We start from the raw sequence: 23,321 nt of genomic DNA on the forward strand, positions 1-23,321 counted from the left end.
CATTTTGACATTAAAATCATTATAAAAAACACGGTAGAATAGTGAGTTAAAAAGGGTCCTGTCGTTCGATTTGTCTTCGTATTTCCTGACGTTATGCTGACGGAGAGGACGGTGACACTGCTGGACAGCTGTTATCCTGAAACTTTGAGGGACTGAATTGCGGCCTGACTTTGATGAATTTAAAGATTTTCCACGACTTGACTGACTTAGAGGACGACTAATAGCCAGATTAGGGAAATATGATGTTCTGCGGTTTGGACGATGATTTTCTAAAAATTTGCAATTTAATTAGATAAGCGATGCTTTGATTAATAGACCAACGTGTTGTGTCGATTATTTGAATAAATTAGATTAAGAGAAGAGTATAATTAAATGAATTGATTTACCAAACTATAAAAACAACTAACTGATTCATCGCCAAATGAGGGGAATATCATGAGGTTTGAAGTTAGTAAAAGTATTCAATGCACATTAGGGTTTAGGTGAAAAGATATTCCTTACATGTCAGCGTTTGGAAACTTATCCCTCTAGGGAAACAGATCAATGAAGTGTGAGTGTTGGTGTTATGGGCCCCACCAATGAATGTATTTGAGTGAATGTGTTATTGCGATATTTGGTCTGTGACGAAGGGGGAATTTGACATTCCACGCTGCAACAATCACATTTGATAACACACTGTCCTTTAGTCCTCAAGTAAAAAGGTTGGTTGGCATCTGTTTTGGGATTATGAGGACCATTAAGAAATTTCTGCCCCTTTTATCCTTTTAGCTAAGAAAATAGTTATTCGGGCATCCGTAACATCTAGAATTGACTACGGGAATACACTATACATGGGCATACCAGAGTACCTAATGGACAAACTCCAAGTGATCCAGAATGCGACAGCTCAGCTCCTGCTAAATGTACTAAGGCAAACTCGTGTCAGTTCACACCTGCGGGGACTCCATTGGCTGCCCATTAGAGAGAGAAAGAGTCAAATTTAAGTCGCTGGTATTGGTACACAACGCCCTATATCATACAGGGCCTGCTTACCTTAGAACCAGATTTACCTTCCATAACCCTTAATATAGCTAAAATCCGCCAACAAATTTCCGACAGGAATTCCTAGGATTCAGCGATAAAGAACAGGAGGAAGATAGTTAGCATTCCTGTGATCAACAGCATGGAATCAGTTTCCCCCGGATCTGCAGACCACGAGCAATTAAGCAATGTTCAAAAAGAAACTGAAAACCTGTTTTTTGTACAAGCCTAAACCCTTCACAGCTGACCTTGCTACTTTCTGCATCAAGATACTCATTGGAGTAGCTGTGAGCAATACAAATAGCCAATCATATAAAATCAAAGTATTAGGAGGTGCTGGAGCTGTACCCACCCCACTGTAACTCTAGCAGTGGAATGGTGAGCACAACTTTCACTGTAACACTCGGAGGCCTGAATTTACATTGGCTGTCCCCTGTTGCACTATTCATTTGTGGACACAATAGATGGTAACACCTTTTTGCCACTATACTGGAGACAGTAGAAGCAGCACTGCAGCGTTCCTGGACCACCTTCCCCTCTACCAATCCTGATGGGGAGGCCAGTTTGGTCCTGGTTTTCCCTGCCCCTTGGTGACCGCCAGAGTCAAGACTGCTCCCATCAAGTGCCCTCCAACCATTAAAAACAAGGCCCATCACCTTTTGAAAGAATGCTCCAACAACTCCAGGACTGACAGAACAAGGCCAATAGCCCATAAAACTAGCTTGAAACCAGTCAACAAAACAAGACAACCCATCGCCTACAGCACGCATTCTCACACTACATGCCCCCACGGGATCCCTCCTGTACTTACAGAGTAGTTGGTCTACCCACCCACAATCTGGATTTTAATGTCCATCATCGGCTGCTCCCTACACCATAATTATCAAAGTACCATCTTCAAACTGATCTACCCTAAATCCTGCACTCCTTAGAGACAATAATAGATACTATCAACGCTCTAAATGGACACTTCACCTCATTTGCTGTCTTTCACCTTATTGTTCTCATGCCCATGAAATGATCTTGCACCTAGAGGCCTTCAAATACACAGGATGCTCAATCTGAGGGGGTCTCTTTCGACAACTTCTACCTACTACCGGTTTAGGCTGACACCAGTCCTGAATTATTAATGACCGGTCTATTGTTAGCCTTCTACTACTCAACTTCAGCTTCACCATAAAATTTGTGTAATAAAATATTCTCCTTGGTTCAATCCACTCTATGGTCACAGCTTAGACAAGCATGATGGACCACTCGAACTCTCCACTTTACATACACCTCTGCAACTTTACATTCAAATCCTTCAAAATCTTGTTCCCACTCAACTTCTCTAGATACCCCACGAAAAACAAAATCTTGAGAGTTTCTGGAAGTTCTGATTACTGATCAAATAACACACTAGTACAAAAGGTCGCCTTAAAACTGCTCAACTTCTTCACTCTTGGACCCTCCCATTGGGAAGCCACCTCCTTAAAGTGAATACATTTAAGAGTTCAATACAATACCCTATAGAAAGAAACTCTATAAATAACTCCTCAGTCATCGATGGAATGGCCTATAGATCGGCCTTTCTACATGCGAAGATCATTATGCAAGCCTCTAATTAATCCCAGCGCAGTTTGCCACACATTTCACTACCTCTGTGATATAAATAAGATCTCCTTCTCCCCACTACTTGCTTAGTGCCCATCCACATCAAAGCCTTCATTGTTCGACCTCATCATCACAAGAGATACCATGACATGCATCAACCCTATGCCAGCAGACTGGTCTGATACCTTTCTTGTTCATGGCATCAAACTCCCTGGCAGCCTTGCCCCACATTTGAAAGTGACACTACAAAGACATATATAAGCACCACCTCTGCACGGTGACATCAGTTTAACATTGAACCCTGAAGCGCCCTAAGACACGAAGCACCAGTGACATACTGAAAACAGTGAGTGTGCAGAACTTAACATGTATTCTTATTAACACACAGAAGCCCACTGCACAGAATGAGAAGGAATCTCTCATTAAATAGAATATCTACAAGAAAGAGCATTACAGAAAGTAACTAGTTGTTCTCATTGTTATATTTATAACTGCAGATTCCCCACCTTCTGAATAAATACCCAAGCAGTGCCTCCCCAAAAGGTGGAGGGTCGGAGGAGTGGATTTTATACCAGGAGGTCCTGCGGAACCAAGTGTGCAAAATGACCCTCCCTGCAAACCTAGGTGTGAAAGCAGTAAAGTCAAGCGAAAGTGTGGATGCCCACTCATGTCATGGCCTGGCAGATGTCCAGTACCAGAACATCCATGACCAAAGCTCCTGAGGCTGCCTTGGCTCTAATGGAATGAGCCTGAAGGCCTCCAAGAGGCTCTTTCTTGGCCACGGCAGGGCACTTTGTTTTACCAAGGACTATCCATATGAACAAGGTTAATTACTGAACTGGGCTGCTGTGGCAAATCCAATAATCTAAACGCTCCTTAATCCTATCTTTATAGGAACTACGGGCCCTTCGGGGCCCAACTTTAGAAGTCTCTCCTCCCCCTCAGAGGAATGCAGCAATGAAAAGAATGTAATGATCATGATATATTGCCCAACACTGATGGGCAACACCAAGTTGGCAGAACTGATGCCAGAGTTCGAAGTACCAACTTTTCCAAGAAGGCAGTGATACACAGTGGCTGTAAAATCAGCAACTGCAGTTTAATGATGCAACACACAGACATAACAAGCATTTGCATAGCCAATAGGTCTCGCCTTTGGGACCTTATAAGTGTTTAGCGATGCAACAGTTGATGCTGTTGTACCAATGATATTGTGCTGCATAACTAAATACTTATAAGGTCCCAAAGGAGAGACCTATTGGCTATGCCAATGCTCGTTTTTTAATTGCATGCGATGTCAGAGTTTTTGCAGCAAACAGAACATATATGATTTCCCATAGAGGTCTGAAATGATCCACAAAAATCAGGATAGGGACAAACGTAGTTGTGAAGGATTCTTCTCTAAACCAAGACCACCTGGAAAGGGTAGTGTACATGACTTCGTCTAGCATAGGGCTGGGCTTAGACCTGAGGGAAGAATAGTGCATTGGACCCTCCCGTAGCATGAGGACACCAAGAAAGAAGCCTGTTCTGCACCCTCGGAAAGGAACATTCAAAGGGCCCTGCTCTAGACTCAGATCCTAAGTAAGGATACAGGGCCCTGAGTTAGGCTAATGCCCATAACAAGAGAGTTTAAAGGACCCTTCTATGCCCAGACTCCTAGAAAGTTGCATATAGTGCATCCTGCTAGGCTCAGAACCCTAGGCAGGAGTGTAGAACACCCAGTTTGCAATAAAACCATATTAAGCAGAGAGAGGATCCCGCTAGGTTCACAGGAAGAAGAGTGCAGATTTTGCAGACCATACTATTAAGACCCAGAGTGTAAATCCTCTCTAGTTGCAGACTGCTAGTACACATTTTTTGAGATTCTGTACGCAGAATATCTTAGGCACCATTGATGCTCTACTTAATATGTAATGTTTTATAAACAGAAAGAAACTTTTAGCTTGCGTGCATTCTACAGGGAAGCGATTACGCAAGCACAGTCGCTGTACCTGTTCTTTGTGCCAATGTAAAAACATGTCCGCTAATCAACTCGGAAAGCTGCCAAATATGCATGTGCTGAAGGGGGAAGGGAGCAAAAAAAGAGACCAACGGCATATTACCGTACATTAGTGCTGGTCTAGATCAGCACAAATGCCACCCTCCACTCCTATATACAGAGGTAACATGAATCTATGAACACCCAAAATCTCAGGGGCCTGCACGCCCTTCAACACCGATACACAGTGGTATCATGAATCTATGAACACCCAACATCTCAGGAGCCTACAAGCCCTCCTTTAACACCGAGATACAGAGGTAACACAAATCTATGAACACCCAACATCTCAGGAGCCTGCACGCCCTCCTTTTACACCTAGATACCATGGTAACATGAATCTATGAACACCCACTATGCTAAGAGCCTGCATGCCCCCTTTCACCACTATAAAGAGATAACATGACTATGAGAACCCAACATCACGAGTCTGCATGCCCCCTTTGCCCCTCCACGTAATGTAGCATGAACATATGAACACCCAACATCACAGAAGCCTGGAGCAACGCCCCTACCGACTACATACACTTTTTGTGTATGCGAATTCCAATATCACAAGAGCCTCCAGTTTGGCATGCACATGTATAATGCCCCTATGTGAAGGCTGACATCACTGGAGCCTTAGTGAAACGCAAGGGCAGGGTAGCTCGACATCTGAAGACCATCACAGGAGCAGCACACAGACAGACCCACACACAGATGTAGCCACGCAGAATTAGTGAAACCATCAGCCAGCAAAGGCACGTGGCAGTCTGTGTTATTTAGTTTTTGCTTTTTACATTTTAATAGGCTCACAAAACCCAGGATGCAAAGTTCTGTGGGCGAAAGGGGCAAAAAGTGACACGCATCACACGGGGCAGGGAACAGCAATACAGACACATGGGCAATAAGCGTCCAATGTCACACTGTGCCAGTCACAGTAGTTGTGCAGAACACACTACCTCGCGCACGCCACGAGCATTTGATCTTCACTATCACAAGTACGTGCCTGAATGGACTTCAGTCCAGCTCAAGCGCACACACACAAAGAAATATCTAAACCTTAACATGATGGCAGCATATAAGAAAAAACACACACACATACGAGTAACATGGGGTCCAGAACCAAAACCTGGCTGATGGCTGCATCGGACCCCTATCCCTATACAGTAAGAGCTTCAGTCCCACCCTCCCACCCGTAGCCCCCACCCCGTGTGCATTCTCATCAAAACTAGGTCTGTGAAAAGGCATTTAAAGAGCCGGGAGGTTTACTTCTCTTCCTGCACAACAGCGCCTCTGTCTCAAAGACCCCTCATATTCGCAGACCAGCACCTCACGACAGTCTCGCGGCTGAAGGGGTTACACGAGGCCAGGGCTTTCCAACCTGCTTACCGTGCACCTAAGCCCCTTTAGGCAGATGGAGTTGGGGGAATGGGAGGATGAGAGACGTGCGCACAGGAAGAAAGGAGGAGGGGGCTGGGTGCACAAGACACTGAGAATTACAACAACAACAACAAAAAACGCCAAGCAGACATGCCTTTTTCAGAAAGCGAGCGACAGACCTACCTCTGCGAGCGGGCCGGTCACGCTGTCTTACTCCAGCAGACTATGGCTGCCAGGCAGGGCCAGCCCGCGGTTCACACTTGCACCAGAGTTTCACGAAGCAGAGGCTTTCTTGCAGGGTTTGCAGCTGCCGGCTAGCATTCCAGCCCAGGCAGTCCAGAAACTTTATGGTAGAAAGCTGTGGGGGAGGAAGAGGAGTCTCCACCAGAGCAGGCAGGCCGAGACGGTCTAGCGTGTAGCTATTGCAAGGCAGAAGGGAGCGACACAGGAGTGAAACAAGATCGCTGCGCCTGCCAAAAGGGGAAGAAAACCCCTAGCAAGTAGTTGTGAAAGAAAGAAAGGTACCTCGAGCAGTGAGACAAAAATCTGATGTGCGCGCCTCTGGAAGCTAGGAGGCAGTGGCAGTCCTCGGTGTAATTCCCCAGCATGCCGAATGGAAGCAGATTCAGAGGGGAAACAAGGACACGGGAAGAGCCTGCCAGCTAACGATAATGAGGGAGCATTCGACAGCTCGCAGTGCTTCACGAGCGCCGCATGATAGATAGACAGGCGCAGCCATGAAAGCTTCAGAACGGGAGTTCAATCGATGAAAGCGCCTAAAGAGAAGCGTCGATGATTGAGGCGAGACCCACTGGGCCGCCCCCACTCAAAGTCCTGGGCCTTTCAAGGCAGCTGAACCCAGCCGAGTGGTGCGCATGCCACAGCTAGTGATTTGTTTTCAATTATCGCGCCAGTGTCTGGGTACGATAATTGAAAACAGATGTGGGCCGTGTGGGTAACCGCAAGCAATAGGCAGTGGGCGGAGCAAAGGCGGGACATGCACCCGCCTTTGAACAATTGCGTGCGGTCTTTCTTAGAAAGACGATTGCAAAGCCCAATAGAAACAAAAACACACGCATAAGCGTGTAGTGAGCTTGGTGAGCTTTCTGAAGCCCCTTCCTAAAAGTCTCGCACGCAGCGCATGCGCGCTGCCCTAGGCGTGACCTCAAAAAGGCGTGACCATAATGAACAACCTGCATAACCCACTGGGCTGAGGTAATTGCACATCAACCAGACAGACAAAAACATAATACTGCTACCTACTGGCTGCAGATGACCATTGAATGAGGTATCAGAGCAGTTTCTCAGCAGTTACAGTTAGGTTACTATAAGTGGAGAACTAACCTCGCAGGTGGTCACAGCCTCCGACACCACCACGTCCCCTAGAGCTACAAAAGGGATGAACAGACTTTTGAACTTGGAGACATGTCTGCCTTAGGCGATACTCAAGGCCCCAGGAGTAACCTCTAAACTTCCAATATTAATGGTGAAACTAGAGAACTAACACAAGGAATGGACAGTAGTATAGCTGTCATTTGAACAGCCCCAACGCTAAGTTTGCCTTTTCCCCAAACAGACTGGAACCGTCAAATGGCATATCCATAAGGGATGCCTGCACATCCCCGGAAAAACCTGTAGCTCGCATCCAGACATAATAATTCACGACACTAGTGCTCATAGCATGGCCAATATATCCTATGATGTCCAGGCTGGCCAGCAAAATGTACTTGGTGACCTCCTGTCCATCGTGGCCTGCCTGAACAGAGACATTTCAGAACTCTTCATGGAATTTGGACAAAGACCACACTCACTTTATTCTAGAGAACATGTGTATCCCCCCCACAAACACGCCAACAGCATTGAGAGACCTCAAAGCCAAACTAGCAGAGGAGCCAACCCTCCTACCAAGTGTCAATATGCTGCAATGCTCTGTCAGGTGCAGCATTTAAAAAAGCATTTGGATTCACCTTGCCAGCCGAAGCCTAAACTACAAGGCTCTAGGGCATGGGATGCGATGTCAAAAAGGACTACCCATCCTGGGGCTGATCTAGGACCCCTAGCTGTGAGAAGTTGGCCTGGTACATGCTGTTCACTAATTAAAGAGGGCACCTTGCACCAATCCAACGACCCTTATTGATAATTAGGTTAAAGACAACCTTTATTGAAAGCTATCCTAGTGGTAGCTATGGAGAGCAGATTCAGGCTAAGTCTCGAAAGAATGTAAAGCCGCTTGGTGTACCAGATTATAACATGAATGACCAAATGAAAGGAGAACCACACAAGGAATATATAAAATATATGTATTTATTACTAAACACTCTACTCATTTCTTTATGAGATTAGAGCACAAGATACACAATATTAAATCACTAGAACGACAGTAAATAGCACAATACACAGTGGGCTCCAGGGGGAGACCAAACCATATACTAAGAAAGTGGTATAACAACCACGACTTGACTAGACACAGTGCCTAGAGCACGTAGAATCGCTGGGACCCCAAAGAACCGCCCAAGGTAGTGACACAGGGGACCCACGGAGGACGTGTGCAGTGTGAGAACACAGACGCGAGCTCCGTACAACTCTATGGGAAATTCGTGGTTGGAATTTTAAAGATTAAGGAAACTTAGGAGAGGACTTCAAGCAAACCCTTTGGAACATAGAAGGTTCTAAGGCCAGCACCCTTGAGAGTACCGAGGTACCCGTGTTACCTATTCCAGGAGAGACGGGTGCATAGGGGTCAAGTGGTGTTGGAAACGCTCCTTGATTTCAATGGCGTGATGAGAAGAAGTGCTGCTGCCGGGAAGATGAGAAGTGTCCGATGTGATCCAAGCCTGGAGCGGAGAAGAACCTGAAAGCAGAGGGGACAGAGTCTGGGTCACTTCAGGGTGACAAGGGGCACGATAGACGAATGCCCACCGATGTCGGTGCTGCAGGTGAGAAGAGGTGAAGCTTGACTCTGCAACCACGGGGACCAGGAGACGTCGACCAAAGTCGGCAGGCGAGCTGTCCCACGAAGGATGTCGAGTGCTGGGGGTTCAGTGTCCGAAATGAATACCAACAAGCCTTGGCAACTGCAACCCACGTAGTCAGTGAAAAGATGCTTCGGTGAGGACCAGCAAGGTCCTGGGGACTCCCCAAGCGATGGAGAGTCGGGGCACGTCTGGAGCAACCAGGAAAGCCCACTGAAAGTTAAAGTTGCCTTCTCATGGACCCACAGGTTGACGGACTAGGGATCGCGAAGAGACCTCGAGCTGAATCACAAAATACCAGCCCACGGAACACTCGTCGTGTAGGCCGGAAATCTTCAGTGGAAATACTTCTCGGGGTCTGGACTATAAGTAGCCCAAAGCACAGCCTCAGGGATCGCCAAAAAGTATATGCTGCTGCAAATGGACACGGTGCACAGGGGTATGGGTTGCACGGTCCCCACGAGGGATGCGGGTCTCAGGTTTGCTGAGAGCACTAGTCGACCTCGGGGACACTTGGGAACCCACCTCCTGTGTTGCAGAAATCTTCGAAGTGCTCAGGAGCTGTGGAGATGCAAACCGGTCAGATTCGTTTAAGGTGCCTGCCTTGCAGGGGAGTAACTCCTTTACTCCAAGGGAGATTCTTCAGTCATCCAACGTAGTGTAGATAGTCGAAGTACTTGTTTCTGTAGCAGAGTTTTGTCCAGGTAAATCTAAAGTCCTGTAGTCAGAGGTTCCTACTTTATACCCAAGGAAGGGGTGGGACAAACTCTGGGGACCCACCTGTGGGAGTGTCAGGACAGAGGGGTGGCTACACCCATGTCCTTTGTCCAGTTTTGAGCCAGAGCAGGAGCAAATGCGTCCTGCAACCGGTTTGAGATGGACTATGCACAGGGACACCAAATGTGCCCCCAGTGCAGATATCAAAGCACTCTCAGAGTGCACCCACCCAGTCCCAATACACTAAAGCCTGTCTGGGAGGTGGTCACACCTCCCTGTGGCAGGAAACCTAGTGTCCACCCTTCTCCTGCCGGAGTTTTGTTGTCCAGCAGCAGGAGGGCAGACTTGTGTCTGTGGCTGGCAGCATCCATTTTGTGATGCCAGGGTTCTGTGAAGCTGGTACCGGGTGTACCGGTGTTGTCATATTTCTCCCTCTAGTAGGGTGAAATCATACCTCCCACACCAGTTACTAGTGTGGAGGTATGATTCCAAGGTGTTTGAGACCAAACACAACATGTTTCCATGCAACGTTTTTAAAGTTAGAATCTACCGCGAGGTTATAATGCACTTAAGTATATATCATTGGCTGCATCACAAACAATCCCGGAATATAGGTTCCAAAGGCTGCAGAGGGGCTCTGCTCATGCATGGGCACACTTTCACATAAAACCCGGCACACTGCCTTCAGGATTGTTAAGGCCTGTCTTAGGGGTGACTGATAGGTTTATATTTGCAGTGATAAGGATAGATATAGTGAACCTATATCTAAGTAAGGGGTGCATGCACCACCTTACACAGGCTAATGTAGCAGACCTGTATGCAGGACACGCAAGCGCGCAGCATCATAGAGACGAGATTGTTTTAACCTAACTGCGATCGTAGAACGCTTCTGCTGAAGAGTCGGAAGTACGCTGCACTATTTTTAATATAGGGTGGTTGTGGCTGGGTTGGGCTATTTTTTTAAGAAATTGTGAAATTGAAATTGTGATATTCCTGTATTTCTGCAAAGCCCACTCACCCGCACTATAAAATATAACGTTCAAGCACTCGCCATTTGCGAGATTCACTCACCTTAGAGACACCGTTGGACGCCATTGTTGTTAGCGTTCTAGTAGCCTGCACTATATAAATGCAGGACACGCAAGCGCGCAGCGGACGCGCCGGCGGCGCACCGGAGGCGCGCCAGAGGCAAGCCCGTCTGCGCCCGTCCGCGCCTCGGTCGCGCCTTGCGCCAGAAACGCTGTTCAAAATTGCACCGACAGACTATGCTACTCCAAAGATACCCTTCTTAAACTAGGGAACAGCTCACGGGAGGGACAGCGACAGGCATTGTCTTGTGGCTTAATCAACAGCAGGTCACTTATCAAACACCATCAAGATATCTACAACCTGCTGGAAGATTTAGACCTTGACTTGCTGTTCGTTACTGAGACTTGGATTCATGTTGACTCCTCAGTAGAACTCGGGCTAGCTTGCCCCACTGGATACAAGATCATCCAAAAACCTCGTGTATCAGGGAGAGGAGGAGGGGTAGGGTTAATCTTTAAGGAACAGTGGGACTGTGCTATGCTACCGATTGAAGCCATAGCAGGCTATGAAATCATGGGCTTCTCTATACAGGAGGCTAAGGGGAGAGTGCTATCGGGTATGGTTTGCTACAGACCTCCGGGTGTGGACGCTAACCATCAGGCACTATTGGACACTATTGTCGCCTTGGCTTCCACACACTCCAGAATGCTGCTCTTGGGAGACTTCAATCTCTGGGAAACAGGGAGCTCTGGAAATCATCTACAGGCCCTGATTCACACCGGTGAGAACTGTGGCCTCCATCAGCTGGTCCAACAACCTACACACGTGGGAGGCCACATACTCGATCTAGTCTTCGCCAAACCCTCTGAAACTGAAGTAATCAGTATTACTCCACTAAACTGGACTGACCACTATTTAATACAGTTCAGGATTAGCATACAAGAGGATAAACGGGCTGTGGACAAACAAGCACGTTTTAGGTGAGGAAGGGACTGGGCTAAACTCTTCAGGAGAGGAGCATCCTCCTTATTCCCACATTCCAACCTGTTTGACCCAAAGGCTACACCGGAAGAAAACTATACTAGTTATAGTACTTCCATCAACTTAGTATTAGAAGGCCATATACCTAAAAAAAAACTGAGAATGCGTTGTACTCCTTCGGCCCCCTGGTTCAGTGAGGAGCTAAAAGCGTTACGTCTTGTACGCAGACAGACGGAAAGAAGCTGGCGTAGACAGTACCTGGAAGCAGACAGAACAGCCTTAAAAATCATACAACTCCAATACAAGGCAGCTATTAGGGAAGCTAAGGCGAAATTTTATGCCAACTCCATTCTGCAGGCACCCAATGGAACTAGGGCACTCTTCAACATCGTTAGAGACCTCAGTAACCCGGGCTGTATGGCCAGTACTATCCAGCCATCACAAAACCTGTGCAACAAAATTGCTACTTTTTTTGTTGAGAAGGTCAATAATATCCTGGGTGGGTTCGATCAGAATGCTATAGAGCCCTCCACGATTAGCGTAGACACCGGAAGAGAAACTACTCTGAGCCATTTTATCCCCCCTACGGAGGATTCTTTTCATGAGATAGCGCGGGAGATTTCATCTGGATCACCCTTGGACCCCCTTCCTCACAAGATCTGGAAGGAGCTCGGACCCGCCCTATTCTCAGATCTGTGGCAAATTTGTTGTCAATCTTTGAGTGAAGGCACTGTACCAAGCAGGTGGAAACAGGCAATGGTCACCCCATTACTGAAAAAACCCTCTCTTGATCCCTCATTGCCGGCTAATTTCCGCCCAATTTCCCTGTTGCCATTTCCAATTAAAATCTTGGAAAAATTAGTCAGCAAATCCCTGTCCAATTTTTTTGAAGAACATCTGATCTTGGACAGGGACCAGTTTGGCTTCCGGCCTGGGCATGGGACGGAAACTGCATTGATTACCGTTCTGGACAAACTTCGAATGCGTGCCGACAGTAGATGTTCCTCTGTGTTGGTATTGTTGGACATGTCGGCAGCATTCGACACGGTTAATCACTCAGTGTTGCTGGCAAGGTTAGAAGATATCGGGGTGACAGGTCGCGCCTTGGAATGGCTACGGTCATATTTGACGGATCGTCAACAGGCAGTGACATTAACGCCTTTTGTTTCCTCCTGGACCCCGGTTCGCCATGGAGTACCCCAGGGCTCAGCTATCAGCCCTATACTCTTCAATGCCTATCTGAGACCCCTGATCCCTCTAATCAAATCTTACGGGATTGAGGTGGTTAACTATGCTGACGACATCCAGCTAATGTTCTCCCTGGAGGGAGAGCATGCAGTGCCCATGAATTCCTTCCAGGCCTGCATGCAAAAAGTCTCAGACTGGCTGAGAGCCAATTCATTGCAGCTGAATGCCGGGAAAACGGAGTTACTGCATTGCTGCGCAGCGAGACTGCCTAAACATCTCTCGGGTGAGTTCCGACTCTTGCCGGAAGACGCCCCGATACTGCCAGTAAAAACAGTCCGTAACCTGGGGGTTATGATGGATGAAGATCTCCAGCTGCAATCCCAGGCGAACAAGACCATAGGCACCTGTATTTCCCTACTAAGAGCTTTGCGCCAAATCCTCCCGCTCCTCCCTATTGAGACCAGATCTCTGGTGGTTCAGAGCGTGATCCTAAGTAGGCTGGATTACTGTAATTCACTGTTCCTGGGTGCCCCTCGGTACACTGTACAGGGACTGCAAAGAATACAGTCCGCCGCAGCCAAACTGGCCTTGGGAAGACAACGTGACTCCTCAACAACACTGGCATTGAGGGACCTTCACTGGCTCCCGATCAATAAAAGGATCGAGTTTAAATCATTGGTCATGGTGTATAGAGCCCTCCATAACATTGGTCCTCCTCCTCTGTGCGACAGATTCTCATGGTACGAACCAAAGAGACTTCTTCGGTCCACCAGCCAAAGTTTGGCAGTGGTTACCAGAGTCAAACGCACTAAGACGGGAGGCAGGGCCTTCAGTACGGCGGCAGCCCGCCTTTGGAATCAAATCCCCCAAGATCTACGCCAAGCTACATCATTGCTGAGTTTTAGGAAGAATCTTAAAACATGGCTCTTTGGCAGAGATTAGAGTGTAACATTCTTGGCACTACGGCAAACGTTCCTACTGTCTCAGGTTTTTTTCTATAGTCTCTTAGCGCCAGGATACCCGTAGGGTGACAGAAAGCGCTATAGAAGAACTTTATACAATACAATACAATTGTGAATGGTCTCCCAGGGGTGGCATGCTGCAGGCCCTGAGAGGCCTCTGGGGTACCTATGCCCTGGGTACATAGTATACCATATACTAGGGACTGATAAGGGTACCCCAGAATCCAATCTGGTATGTACCTAAAGTACATGCAATCAATTTAGAGAGAAAGCAGATAGACTGGGGTCCCGATTAGCAGGATCCCAGTCAGACTAAGTCGAAAACAGTGAAACATCAGCTAAAAGTGGGGGTAACTATAAGAAGCAGATCCTACTCTCCTACACTAGAGCAATGAGGTAACACACTGGCAAAGCCTCTGCCAGGGCTTTGTTAAAAAGGAGCACAGGCTCTGAAGTTGAAGGGGCTGGATGTAAGATCTCTGTTTCCACATTTGGCAACTGTAGTACCAAAACGTCTGTGTCTCTATGTACCATTACCACAAAATAGGAGTTTTCCTCAGTAGGAAACCTCACTTGGAAGTCCAATTCAGTCTCAGGTAAAGTATCAAGGCCACTAGCATTCTAAAGGTCTAAATACAGACCAGTGGCAGTATAGCAAGGGGGTTAACATTTGCGACAGGGAAGGACGAAGTAGCTTCATGATTCTTGTTAACAGGACTGAACTGGAGAGCCTGAAGGAGAGCCGCAGGCAATATTCTTTTACAACTGAACATCTAGAATGGAACACATTCAGTGAAATTAAGAAAGGCATTTCCATGATTCCCACATCCCCCATTCATGCAAAGCTACAAAAGCTGTTAAAATTATGTTTTTACTATTTTTACAAAAATTGCACTTCCGGAGTCATGGTCAGTCCGCTGGCCACTCCCCCCCCCCCCCCCCCCCCCAATGGTTGGTATCCACTGTGAATGCTTTTCAAAATTCTATTACCGCTTCTTTCCTTGGCTGTCAGATTCTTGTATAGACAGAAGGTGCATTATCTAATCTGTTCTATGCCGTTCGACATAGATCATGACGACTGGAGGAACAGACTATTCTGCACTTTTATGGCCTGGTGTGGCTTACAAATGCTGAAAAAAGGCCCATCACCGTTTGGTTCTCACAAGCTGAACCCGAGGAGGGTGTGGCAGACTGGTGGGCCTTGCCCTTGGCAAAATGGTCACCTGAAATACTTTTGGAAGGTGAGTGCGGAGTTGGCAAAAACAAAGATGGATTTGACTGGCTACTCAATGCAATGGGGTAACTGTGGAACTGCATTCATGACTCAAATCCCTATGAAGCTGCACTAAGGTATGCACCCACCAAGAACATGCGCTGATGCAGTATTTGCAGGTCACATCTATTTACAGAGATGCTCAGGTCTACCTCTTGCAGAGTTTCCTCAATGCCTAGCTATACCCTCAACGCGTATAGACAGTGCTTCGCTGAACATTAAGATAGAACATAGGATACCATGGATCTCGAAGAGAAAACACTTTGGAAACAAATTCTTTGGGAATAACTTCAGATGTCTTCTGTTCATTTGGAGTCAACATTACAATATGTTTATACACATATCAATTCCAGATACATCAGCTCTCTCAGATTACTTTATTAATTGTGTTTAAGCGAGATGAAATGGTAACTGTGTTTTTTGGGATTAACGTATACCCTGGAGAGGACCCAGGGGTTACCCTACCAATGAAGCTCTACCAAACTGACCTTTGTGAAGCCTGTTTAGTGGGACAAGCCTTCAACTCTAAATTTCAGCTGTAGCATCATCAACTTTATGAGTTTCAGCAGTGCCATCAATTAGGGGACTTCTCTACACAGGCGTTCCTGTGCCTTGGCCCCATGATCACCACAATGCTTGACAAAATGTCTTCCTTCAGCTTTTCCTACTATCGCTTTAAAGAGGGGCAACCAAATCATTCATTTCCCCAAATCTTTGAGTCCGATTTGAGTGTTCACCTGTATCAATCCCATCCATTAAGAAATGGCTACTCTGTAGCAGATTCAAAATGTCGGAGCACTGCATTCTCTAAACACCTGGCATATAGGTGCCCTGTTCAAAAAGAACGTCCAAATATAAAGTCCCCAAGAAAACAAAGCTGTGTACCCAATACCAAGTACACAGCATTGCATGAAGGGGACGGGTAATGAGAGGAGTCCAACAATGGACATGGGGCATTGGACAATGCCTAAAAAAATTCAGGTAAACCCAATATCAGAAAGGGGTGGTCCTTCCTGCGCCCCAGCCTATATGCACAATACAGTACTAAATCTGATCCTAAGAGGGTGGGGACTCTTCTGCCCATGATTACATGCCACATATCCCAGCTCCGCATCATGATGCCATGATGCAGCACTGTACTTTGACTATAGTATTTTGCAAATAACATGAACCCTTGAGCCAACCACAGCCAAAGTTGGCAAGGCTGAGTTGTCTATACTGGGTGTGTCACTATAGTTCTACAAACCTGGTGGACAAGCAGAAGACACTACTCAAAAGAACTGAAACTCTGATCAGAGGTATAGTGAACATACTAGGAGGCAGTGGGGGAAACAAGAGATAAGACCATGATTTTTCCCAGTTCATCTGCAAAATGCTCATGAAGAATAATTAATCAAAGCCATTTGTAGGGACCACGGCTACCTCCAGGGAGTTGTCCCGGCACTAAAGGCAAGAATGAAGAAAAGAGAGACCAGCTAAATTATGCCCGACTGAAGAGCCAGGTTTTTAAGTCCTTCCAGAATCCCTGTTATGTCTCTGCGAAGCGTAGCTGGATAGGAATAGCATTCCAAAGCTTAGCCGTCCTTACTGAGAAGGACCTGCCACCTTGTCGAGTTTTGGCATATCTTGGAATGTGAAAGAGTCGCAGGTGATTAGATTTCAGGGTTCGCTCCTGGCGGTATAAGCAGAGCCTCTGTCTGAGATAACGTGGCCCTGTGCCCCTTAAGACTTTGAAGGCAAATATCAGGGCCTTGAACTCAATTCTCTTGGTCACAGGGAGCCAATGGGAGCTGCCTCAGATGAGTGGAAATATGGTGGCAGAAAGGGACCTGTCAAATGATCCTCGCCCCTGCGTTCTGAATTATCTGCGATCTATCAATCAGATAGCTGGTAGCCCCAGGTAAAGGCAGCTGGCATAATCCAAGAGCGAGGTTGCCAGTGCGTGGACAATGATCCTGCGGCTCTTTGCTGGGAGAAAACGCAACAGCTTCCTGATTAATGTAATGCCCAAAGTCATTAAAGGGGTTACTTTTCAACAAAAAAATTTGGAAAAGGGATATCAGTAGGCAGAGGGAGAAGCAGACCAGAGACCAAGCTTTTATCTTCAGTCACATCCACTAGTGGAAAGGGAAAGATGTGGAACAGGTGAGGGTAGAAAACGCCTATGTGAGATTTTGCCAGCTCTAGGATCTAAGACCCAGGGGCAAACAACTCATCAACAGGGATCCAGACACACTTAGTAGACAATATATGGTATGGTGGTAAAGTCATTAGAAGAAACTGTAGCACCAGCTAGGCGCACAGCTAAAACTCAAGGTATTCTTAAGTGAGAATGCTGCACTGGAAGAGATGCATTGGATACAAAAAAAATAATAAGCCACAAGGATGGCTCGGCAGGAATTTGCTCAAGGTGGCATCAAGACGCAGTGGACGGAGAGCTAGAAAAAAACATAAATAGGAAACTGCAGACCTACATGACAGGTAGAAGGTTTTACTCCCTGTTGCACAAAGGAATTAGCCCATGAAACAATGAGGGAGGAAGTAAATCCAGTATTAAGCGTATCACTGTTCGAAATGCCCCTTGTCCCTTAATACCCAAACCCAAGCCTCTAGACACTAAAACTTAAAGTCCAACTATACCCTACAGTCCCTGGTGGATGCCATGTGCAATCTGCCGTTACTAAATTACTAGCTCAGGGTGATCCAATGACCTTTTTCTACCCACAACTGCAAAACATTAGATGCACTCACATTGCAGATATTAGGGAGTAAATCAGCACATAAGGATTTTAATGGGCTCAGAGTACAAAGCTTACCCAGAAACAAAGGCAGCAGATCACTGATGCTAATACACAGAAAATTAGTTTAGCAACGTCCTATGGGTTAAGAATAAATATATATACACATATCACAAAACACAAATAATAAAATTAGGTCTATGCGAAGATAAGCACATGAAAAAAGCTTATTATTTAAAACGAAGACCTTTCCTGCATTAAGCTATGCAGTCTATAAGCCAGAAGGCCAGCTTAGCTTTGTTGTGTCACGGAGTGTGGAAAGCATGTTGCAGAGCTCAGCGGTGAAGGTTACAAATGGATCTTAAAATTGGAACTTCCCACATATCAAAATTATACACTTTCAATGGCACTGTTGCCTACATGACAAGCCTCAAGGTTCACGTCCGTGGGGGAAGTGGTGTGATAGAGAGGGGTAGATAACATACCTGGATCCTCCATATCCCTCTCTATCACAGGTAATTTCATCAACATGCCCGTCTCCTGCACTGAAAACAAAAGGGTTGTGGCTAAGTATACGACTGCCTGTGAAACTAGAGACAACACCATTAGGCTAATCAAAGAGGCTCTCCAACACGGTAATCCATCGGACATATTAGCGCCCCGGAGAAAATAAACATTCAACCGAAAGCCTGAAGCTGTGTTTCATGCCACTGACATATAGAAACCAACCCCTAATTGACTAGCTGAATAAAAAAAATAAACTAAAAATCAGGGGAACAAGCTTAATTAAGATCAGCAAAAATAAAGGGGCATAATTACCGTCTAGAGCCCTAAAATGCACACTGGTAGCTTTTCTTTAATGTGTAAAAAAATCAAAACGCTATTGCTGCCGCACCATGAAACATCACTATCCCATAGTTCTCCTCTAAAGACCCCAAAAACCTATTTATGGCAGTGCTTTACAGTCAGCGTTACTGCCACCAGCACCACCTCTTCGCCGCAACCTTCCAATACCCACATTGCAACCCTTCAATACCTCAGTGCCGCAGGACACCGATAACCGATCCCTGCAGACCTTTAAAACTCTAATCACTGCAGGACCACTAATATACATCATAAACCCAGCCGCGAAGAGCTCACTGCTGCAGGCGTCCACGACACCTTAATACATTGGTCCTCATTACACTATTCGTGCGGCCTCTGCTACTCCATCCCCCAACTCCCCCCAAAAACCGACACTAGGGCCGCCTCCGCAATAACTCCGCACATGCAGACACAACAACCCAGGTGGCGCAGCCCCCATCAACAATCTGCAGTCCGGTGTCCACACCCAGTCCAGTACTCCCAGGCCCCACATAAAAATCAGCACCGCAGCCAGCCTTTAATTAACCTACCATGCAGCCCCCAAAACGCAGCACTGCACTGCCAATAACATGACTGCGGACCTCCTACCCCAGAGCTGCAGTTTTCCAATAAAAACATCTTTATTCCCCAGCAAAAAAGCTTCACAATATCTCTAGCGTTGTGCTGAACAATACTCCAACACTACAAACCCCAAAACCTCAACACTGCTCCCCTCTTTCTTTTTCAGGCACACTGTCCTGTCAATAAACCAACACTGCATGAGAGATACCCAATTTCATTTACAATACTTAGGAAGCTATCGGGCAACAACAGCACTTTAGCCCCCACCCCCACGAGATCAGACTCCAATACACAGCGCATCCACCATGCCCCTTTAACGCTGCCCAGCAGGGCTTTCTTCCAGTGTCCCAGGCCCCCAAGTCACCAAGCAATACAACCCCTCATAACCCATCCCCGCAGTCCCCCAGTAACCCTGTCCCCGTTATCCAGAAATGCGGCCCTCAATACCCATTCCGGCGCCCCCGACCTTCAGAATACCTATTGTTCCCCTCCTGTCTCACTGTACCTGCATGCTGCCCATTACGGTTTCCCCCTCGCTCCGCCTCCTCTTGCCTCCCTGTCCTTCCTCCTCCTCTTCCTCTGGTTCCCGTTTTGTTCCTCGAAGAAAAAGCTGCAGAGTCTCCGCCATCATCTCCAGACAACGGTGTGCGCGGGCGGGCCCGAGACACGGGAAACGAACGGAACTTGCCCGACCGCAGAAGGTTGAGCACCAGAGAATCAACTAAAAAAAATTACCGACTGCGTGGGTCTAAGAACCAATTCACCAATCCGAAACCACACGACCGTACCGGGGCCGTAAACCAACGAATCAACAAGAATCGGCCCGACCGCGCGGATCCCTGAGCCAGAAAATCAACCAAAACGCAGTTATCAACTGTAGAGACTCAAAGTATTCATCCCAACGATGGATGGGCGTGTTTTGAGTTGATTGTGTGGTTCTTGGAAAACATCACAAAATGAACCCAAACACCGCCTAACTTCGTTGACCTAACCGTGATGGAATCCACTCGTGCGTCCTCGAGAACCGATTAATTAAACGGAACAGAACCGCGCGGGGCCGAAAACTACAAATTATACAGCCACCCACGCAACCCTGTCAGAATAAACCAAAAAAACTGATGGCGCGATGTAAACAACCAGAGAATTGAAGACCAGAGAACGACCGACTACACGGATTGTAAAATATCAATTTTAATCAACCCAATTCTTTTTTAGGACCGGAGGTTCCGATCATGGTACTAGCTCTTTACTCTATGTTTTACAGCAGCCAATTACAACCAAGAAAACTTAAAACTACATTTCCCATGAACAGTAACAGTAGTATCATATATCACATGCTCCAATCACTTTAAAGTTAGCTCTTTAAGTAGTGTCGCCGCCATTTTGATTCCTCATTCTTTGCTGCTGTGCACAGTGTTGCTAGATTGGGTTATTTCCTGTTTAAATTATGCTTCTCTTTCTATTTAATGCTACTAACAGCAGCCAATTAACCCTTTCAGTGCCCATGACGAGATAGTCTCATCATGGAGCGCGGTTGCGCTGTGCCCATGACGAGACTATCTCGTCATGAACCCCGCCCGCTAATTCAACGCCCGGCACAGGGCGTGGAAAGGGCGGGGCGGGGCTAAGGATACCACGGGCAGTGGGCCCCAGGCTATATCTTCGCCCTATGCTGACGCTCTTTCTTCATTGCCCCCCGCTGGTAAGTTCAAGCGTCCAGATACCAATATGGACACGGTCAGATGTGGAACTGACATATTTTGAGGACAACGAGGATGAGTCAGGCCAGCCAGAGGGCAACGCAGCTAGAGTGCCAACTGCAACCGATGGGAGAGAGAGACGGGCAGATATCACATGCAACTATTTCTGAGTAAGTAAGGGGACACAGCGAGTTGTGAGAAGTCCTGACGTAGTTTTAATGTGGCACCACGCCATGAACACATGAACAGGCCAATCTGGCAATATACCATCTATACAAGGAGTATGTCCAGGGTTACGTCACCCAATGGGAAGTTGCTAAGCAGGGCTACATCAATGTTTGCGCATACGCGCTGCAGTGGTGGATTGCACGGCCTGTGCATCCTCACTAGAGCCAACCCCAAGCCGCCTGCTGCTCCTGCGTGCTTCTGGGACGGGGGGTGTGATGCTGCTGCTGGTGTCGATGCTCTCCGCAGCATCCCCTGCAGCAGTTGTCGACGCCTGACTAGTCAATAGCACCCCTAGTGCACTTGTCACCTGCACCATCCCCCGAGACAGGTCGCTGCAGCACTGTGTTAGGCCCTCCTGCATCGTCACAGAGCGCCGGCACAGTAGAGAAGTCGCAGTTGCCAGACGGTTGAGTGCCCTGCTGGTAGTGTCCCTTCTCTGGCGTTCCCGGCGCCGTGCTTCGATGTCAGCATCTAATTTGCTGCACAACTGCTGGATTGACTGGGACATGTCCCGAATGCCCGCAGCCATGCCGCTAATGTTGGTGTCCATGTTGACTAATGTTGTCGTCATCACCCGCATGTGCCTCTGGACTGACATGACTGCCTTTGATTGCAGGCGCTGTTGCTTCAACATTTGGCCCTCGAGCCCCAAGAAGACACCATGGCCGTCAGTGGGTGCTGGTGGACTCTGGACACGCGACCTGCGGCGCCCTCTTGCTTCCGTCTGTGCTGCCTGTGAGGTGTGGGGCACAGTGGCATGGCTCCCTTCCTGGGGCCCGGTGCGGTCTTCTGGGCCCATGCTGTCGTCTGACGAGGTGTCTAAGGCTCGTAGCCTGGCTGCTGGACGCCTCCTCATTCTCACACCTGCAAGCGGAGATGTGGCCGGTGAATCGAACATGAGTGGCGATGCTGGCTCTGGTGGTGGTGATGCTGGCTCTCGGTGAGGTGATGCTGGCTCTGTGTGCGGCGAGGCTGGCTGTGTTGGTGGTGCGGCTGCCAGTGGGCCTGCTCCCTGGTCTGAACTGGTGCTGGCTAGAGGTGATTTATGTGGCCGGTGTGCCGTCTCTCCTGCAGCATGCCCTGTCCTGCATGATGTCACATCTGTGGACAGAAATACAACATTGGCTCAGTGTCCCCGAAGGGCTGCATTGCAAGCGTCACAATAAATCATTTCACATTCCAATATGTCCCCTGTCTCCTTGTGCCTCGAGTGCGTGACATGCCTTGTTGCCCTGTAACATTTACGTCATGGTTAGTGTTGCCCTGACTACATCTCCCGGAATGCATTGCCTGTCTGCACTGACACGTGTGGACTGCAGTGTGATTCTCGTTTCACAATGGGGGATGTGGGATAGGGGTAGGGGGGGCTACATTGCTGTGCTTTCGTCTTACCTTGTTGTGTGGCGGCTCTGGCAGAGCTGTCGGCGTCCCCAAGACCCACGACGCTCTCTTGCTCGATTGTGGCCGCCACCAGCTCCTCCAGTTCGGTGAGGGCAGGTGCCCTGTTGGTTCCACCTCCGGTCTGGCTGGCCTCCTTCTGGATGTCGCCCATCTTCCTCTTGGTTACAATCCGGAGGTCATACCAGCGCTTTTTGAGGACCTCAATGTCCCTGTGGGTCACTCCCACAGCATTGACCTGCGCCTGGATGGCCAGCCATATGTTGCGCTTTTCAGCCTCAGGCACTTGCAGGGATTGCCTTCCAAACAGCTTCTGGTGCTGCTTCACCACCTCCTCCACCAGCACCTGGAGTTCCTTGGGGCTAAATTTCAGCTTCCTCCTCCTTTCCCCTCCGTCTTTCTGTGTTCTCTGGCTGGACATGCTGTTCGTTTACCCGCTCGCACATGCAACGGCTCCTTGCCTCTCCTCTGCACTCCAAGCTTCTCCAGGGTCGGCTAATTATGTACACCTGCCTGGGTGTGGCCACTTCGGCTAATTATGTACACCTGCCGGGGTGTGGGCACTTCCTGGTTGGGTGGGCTGTCGTTGCACTGGATTAGCTGTTTCGTCAAGTCATGTGATTTGATTTACCGAATCCGTACATACCGAATCGGTATTTTCCGATTCGGTAAATACCACCTCGGTATTTACCGA

The 23,321-nt window shown here is 47.7% G+C and overlaps 1 protein-coding gene across 13 annotated transcripts in view; it reads right to left on the minus strand.

The window, feature by feature from the left end:
* The window catches only part of RBFOX2 (RNA binding fox-1 homolog 2), a 527,728-nt gene extending 507,765 nt beyond the window's left edge, over positions 1-19,963 (minus strand). For 6 of the 13 annotated variants that reach the window (XR_014960570.1, XR_014960569.1, XM_085601121.1 and 3 more), the window contains exon 1: positions 19,807-19,962. Coding sequence is in view for 9 of the 13 variants with exons in the window: in XM_085601121.1 (XP_085457247.1) it covers positions 19,807-19,932 (126 nt within the window). In the remaining 4 variants the exon portion in view is untranslated. Of the gene's footprint in view, positions 1-18,361; positions 18,417-19,806 lie in introns of those variants that run through there. The other 7 variants (XM_085601122.1, XM_085601119.1, XM_085601118.1 and 4 more) reach the window with 4 other exon arrangements.
* Positions 19,964-23,321: the final 3,358 nt, after the last annotated feature.

The sequence above is a fragment of the Triturus cristatus genome, chromosome 4_2 (assembly GCF_964204655.1).
Source record: "Triturus cristatus chromosome 4_2, aTriCri1.1, whole genome shotgun sequence".
In the NCBI taxonomy this organism is placed as follows: domain Eukaryota; kingdom Metazoa; phylum Chordata; class Amphibia; order Caudata; family Salamandridae; genus Triturus; species Triturus cristatus.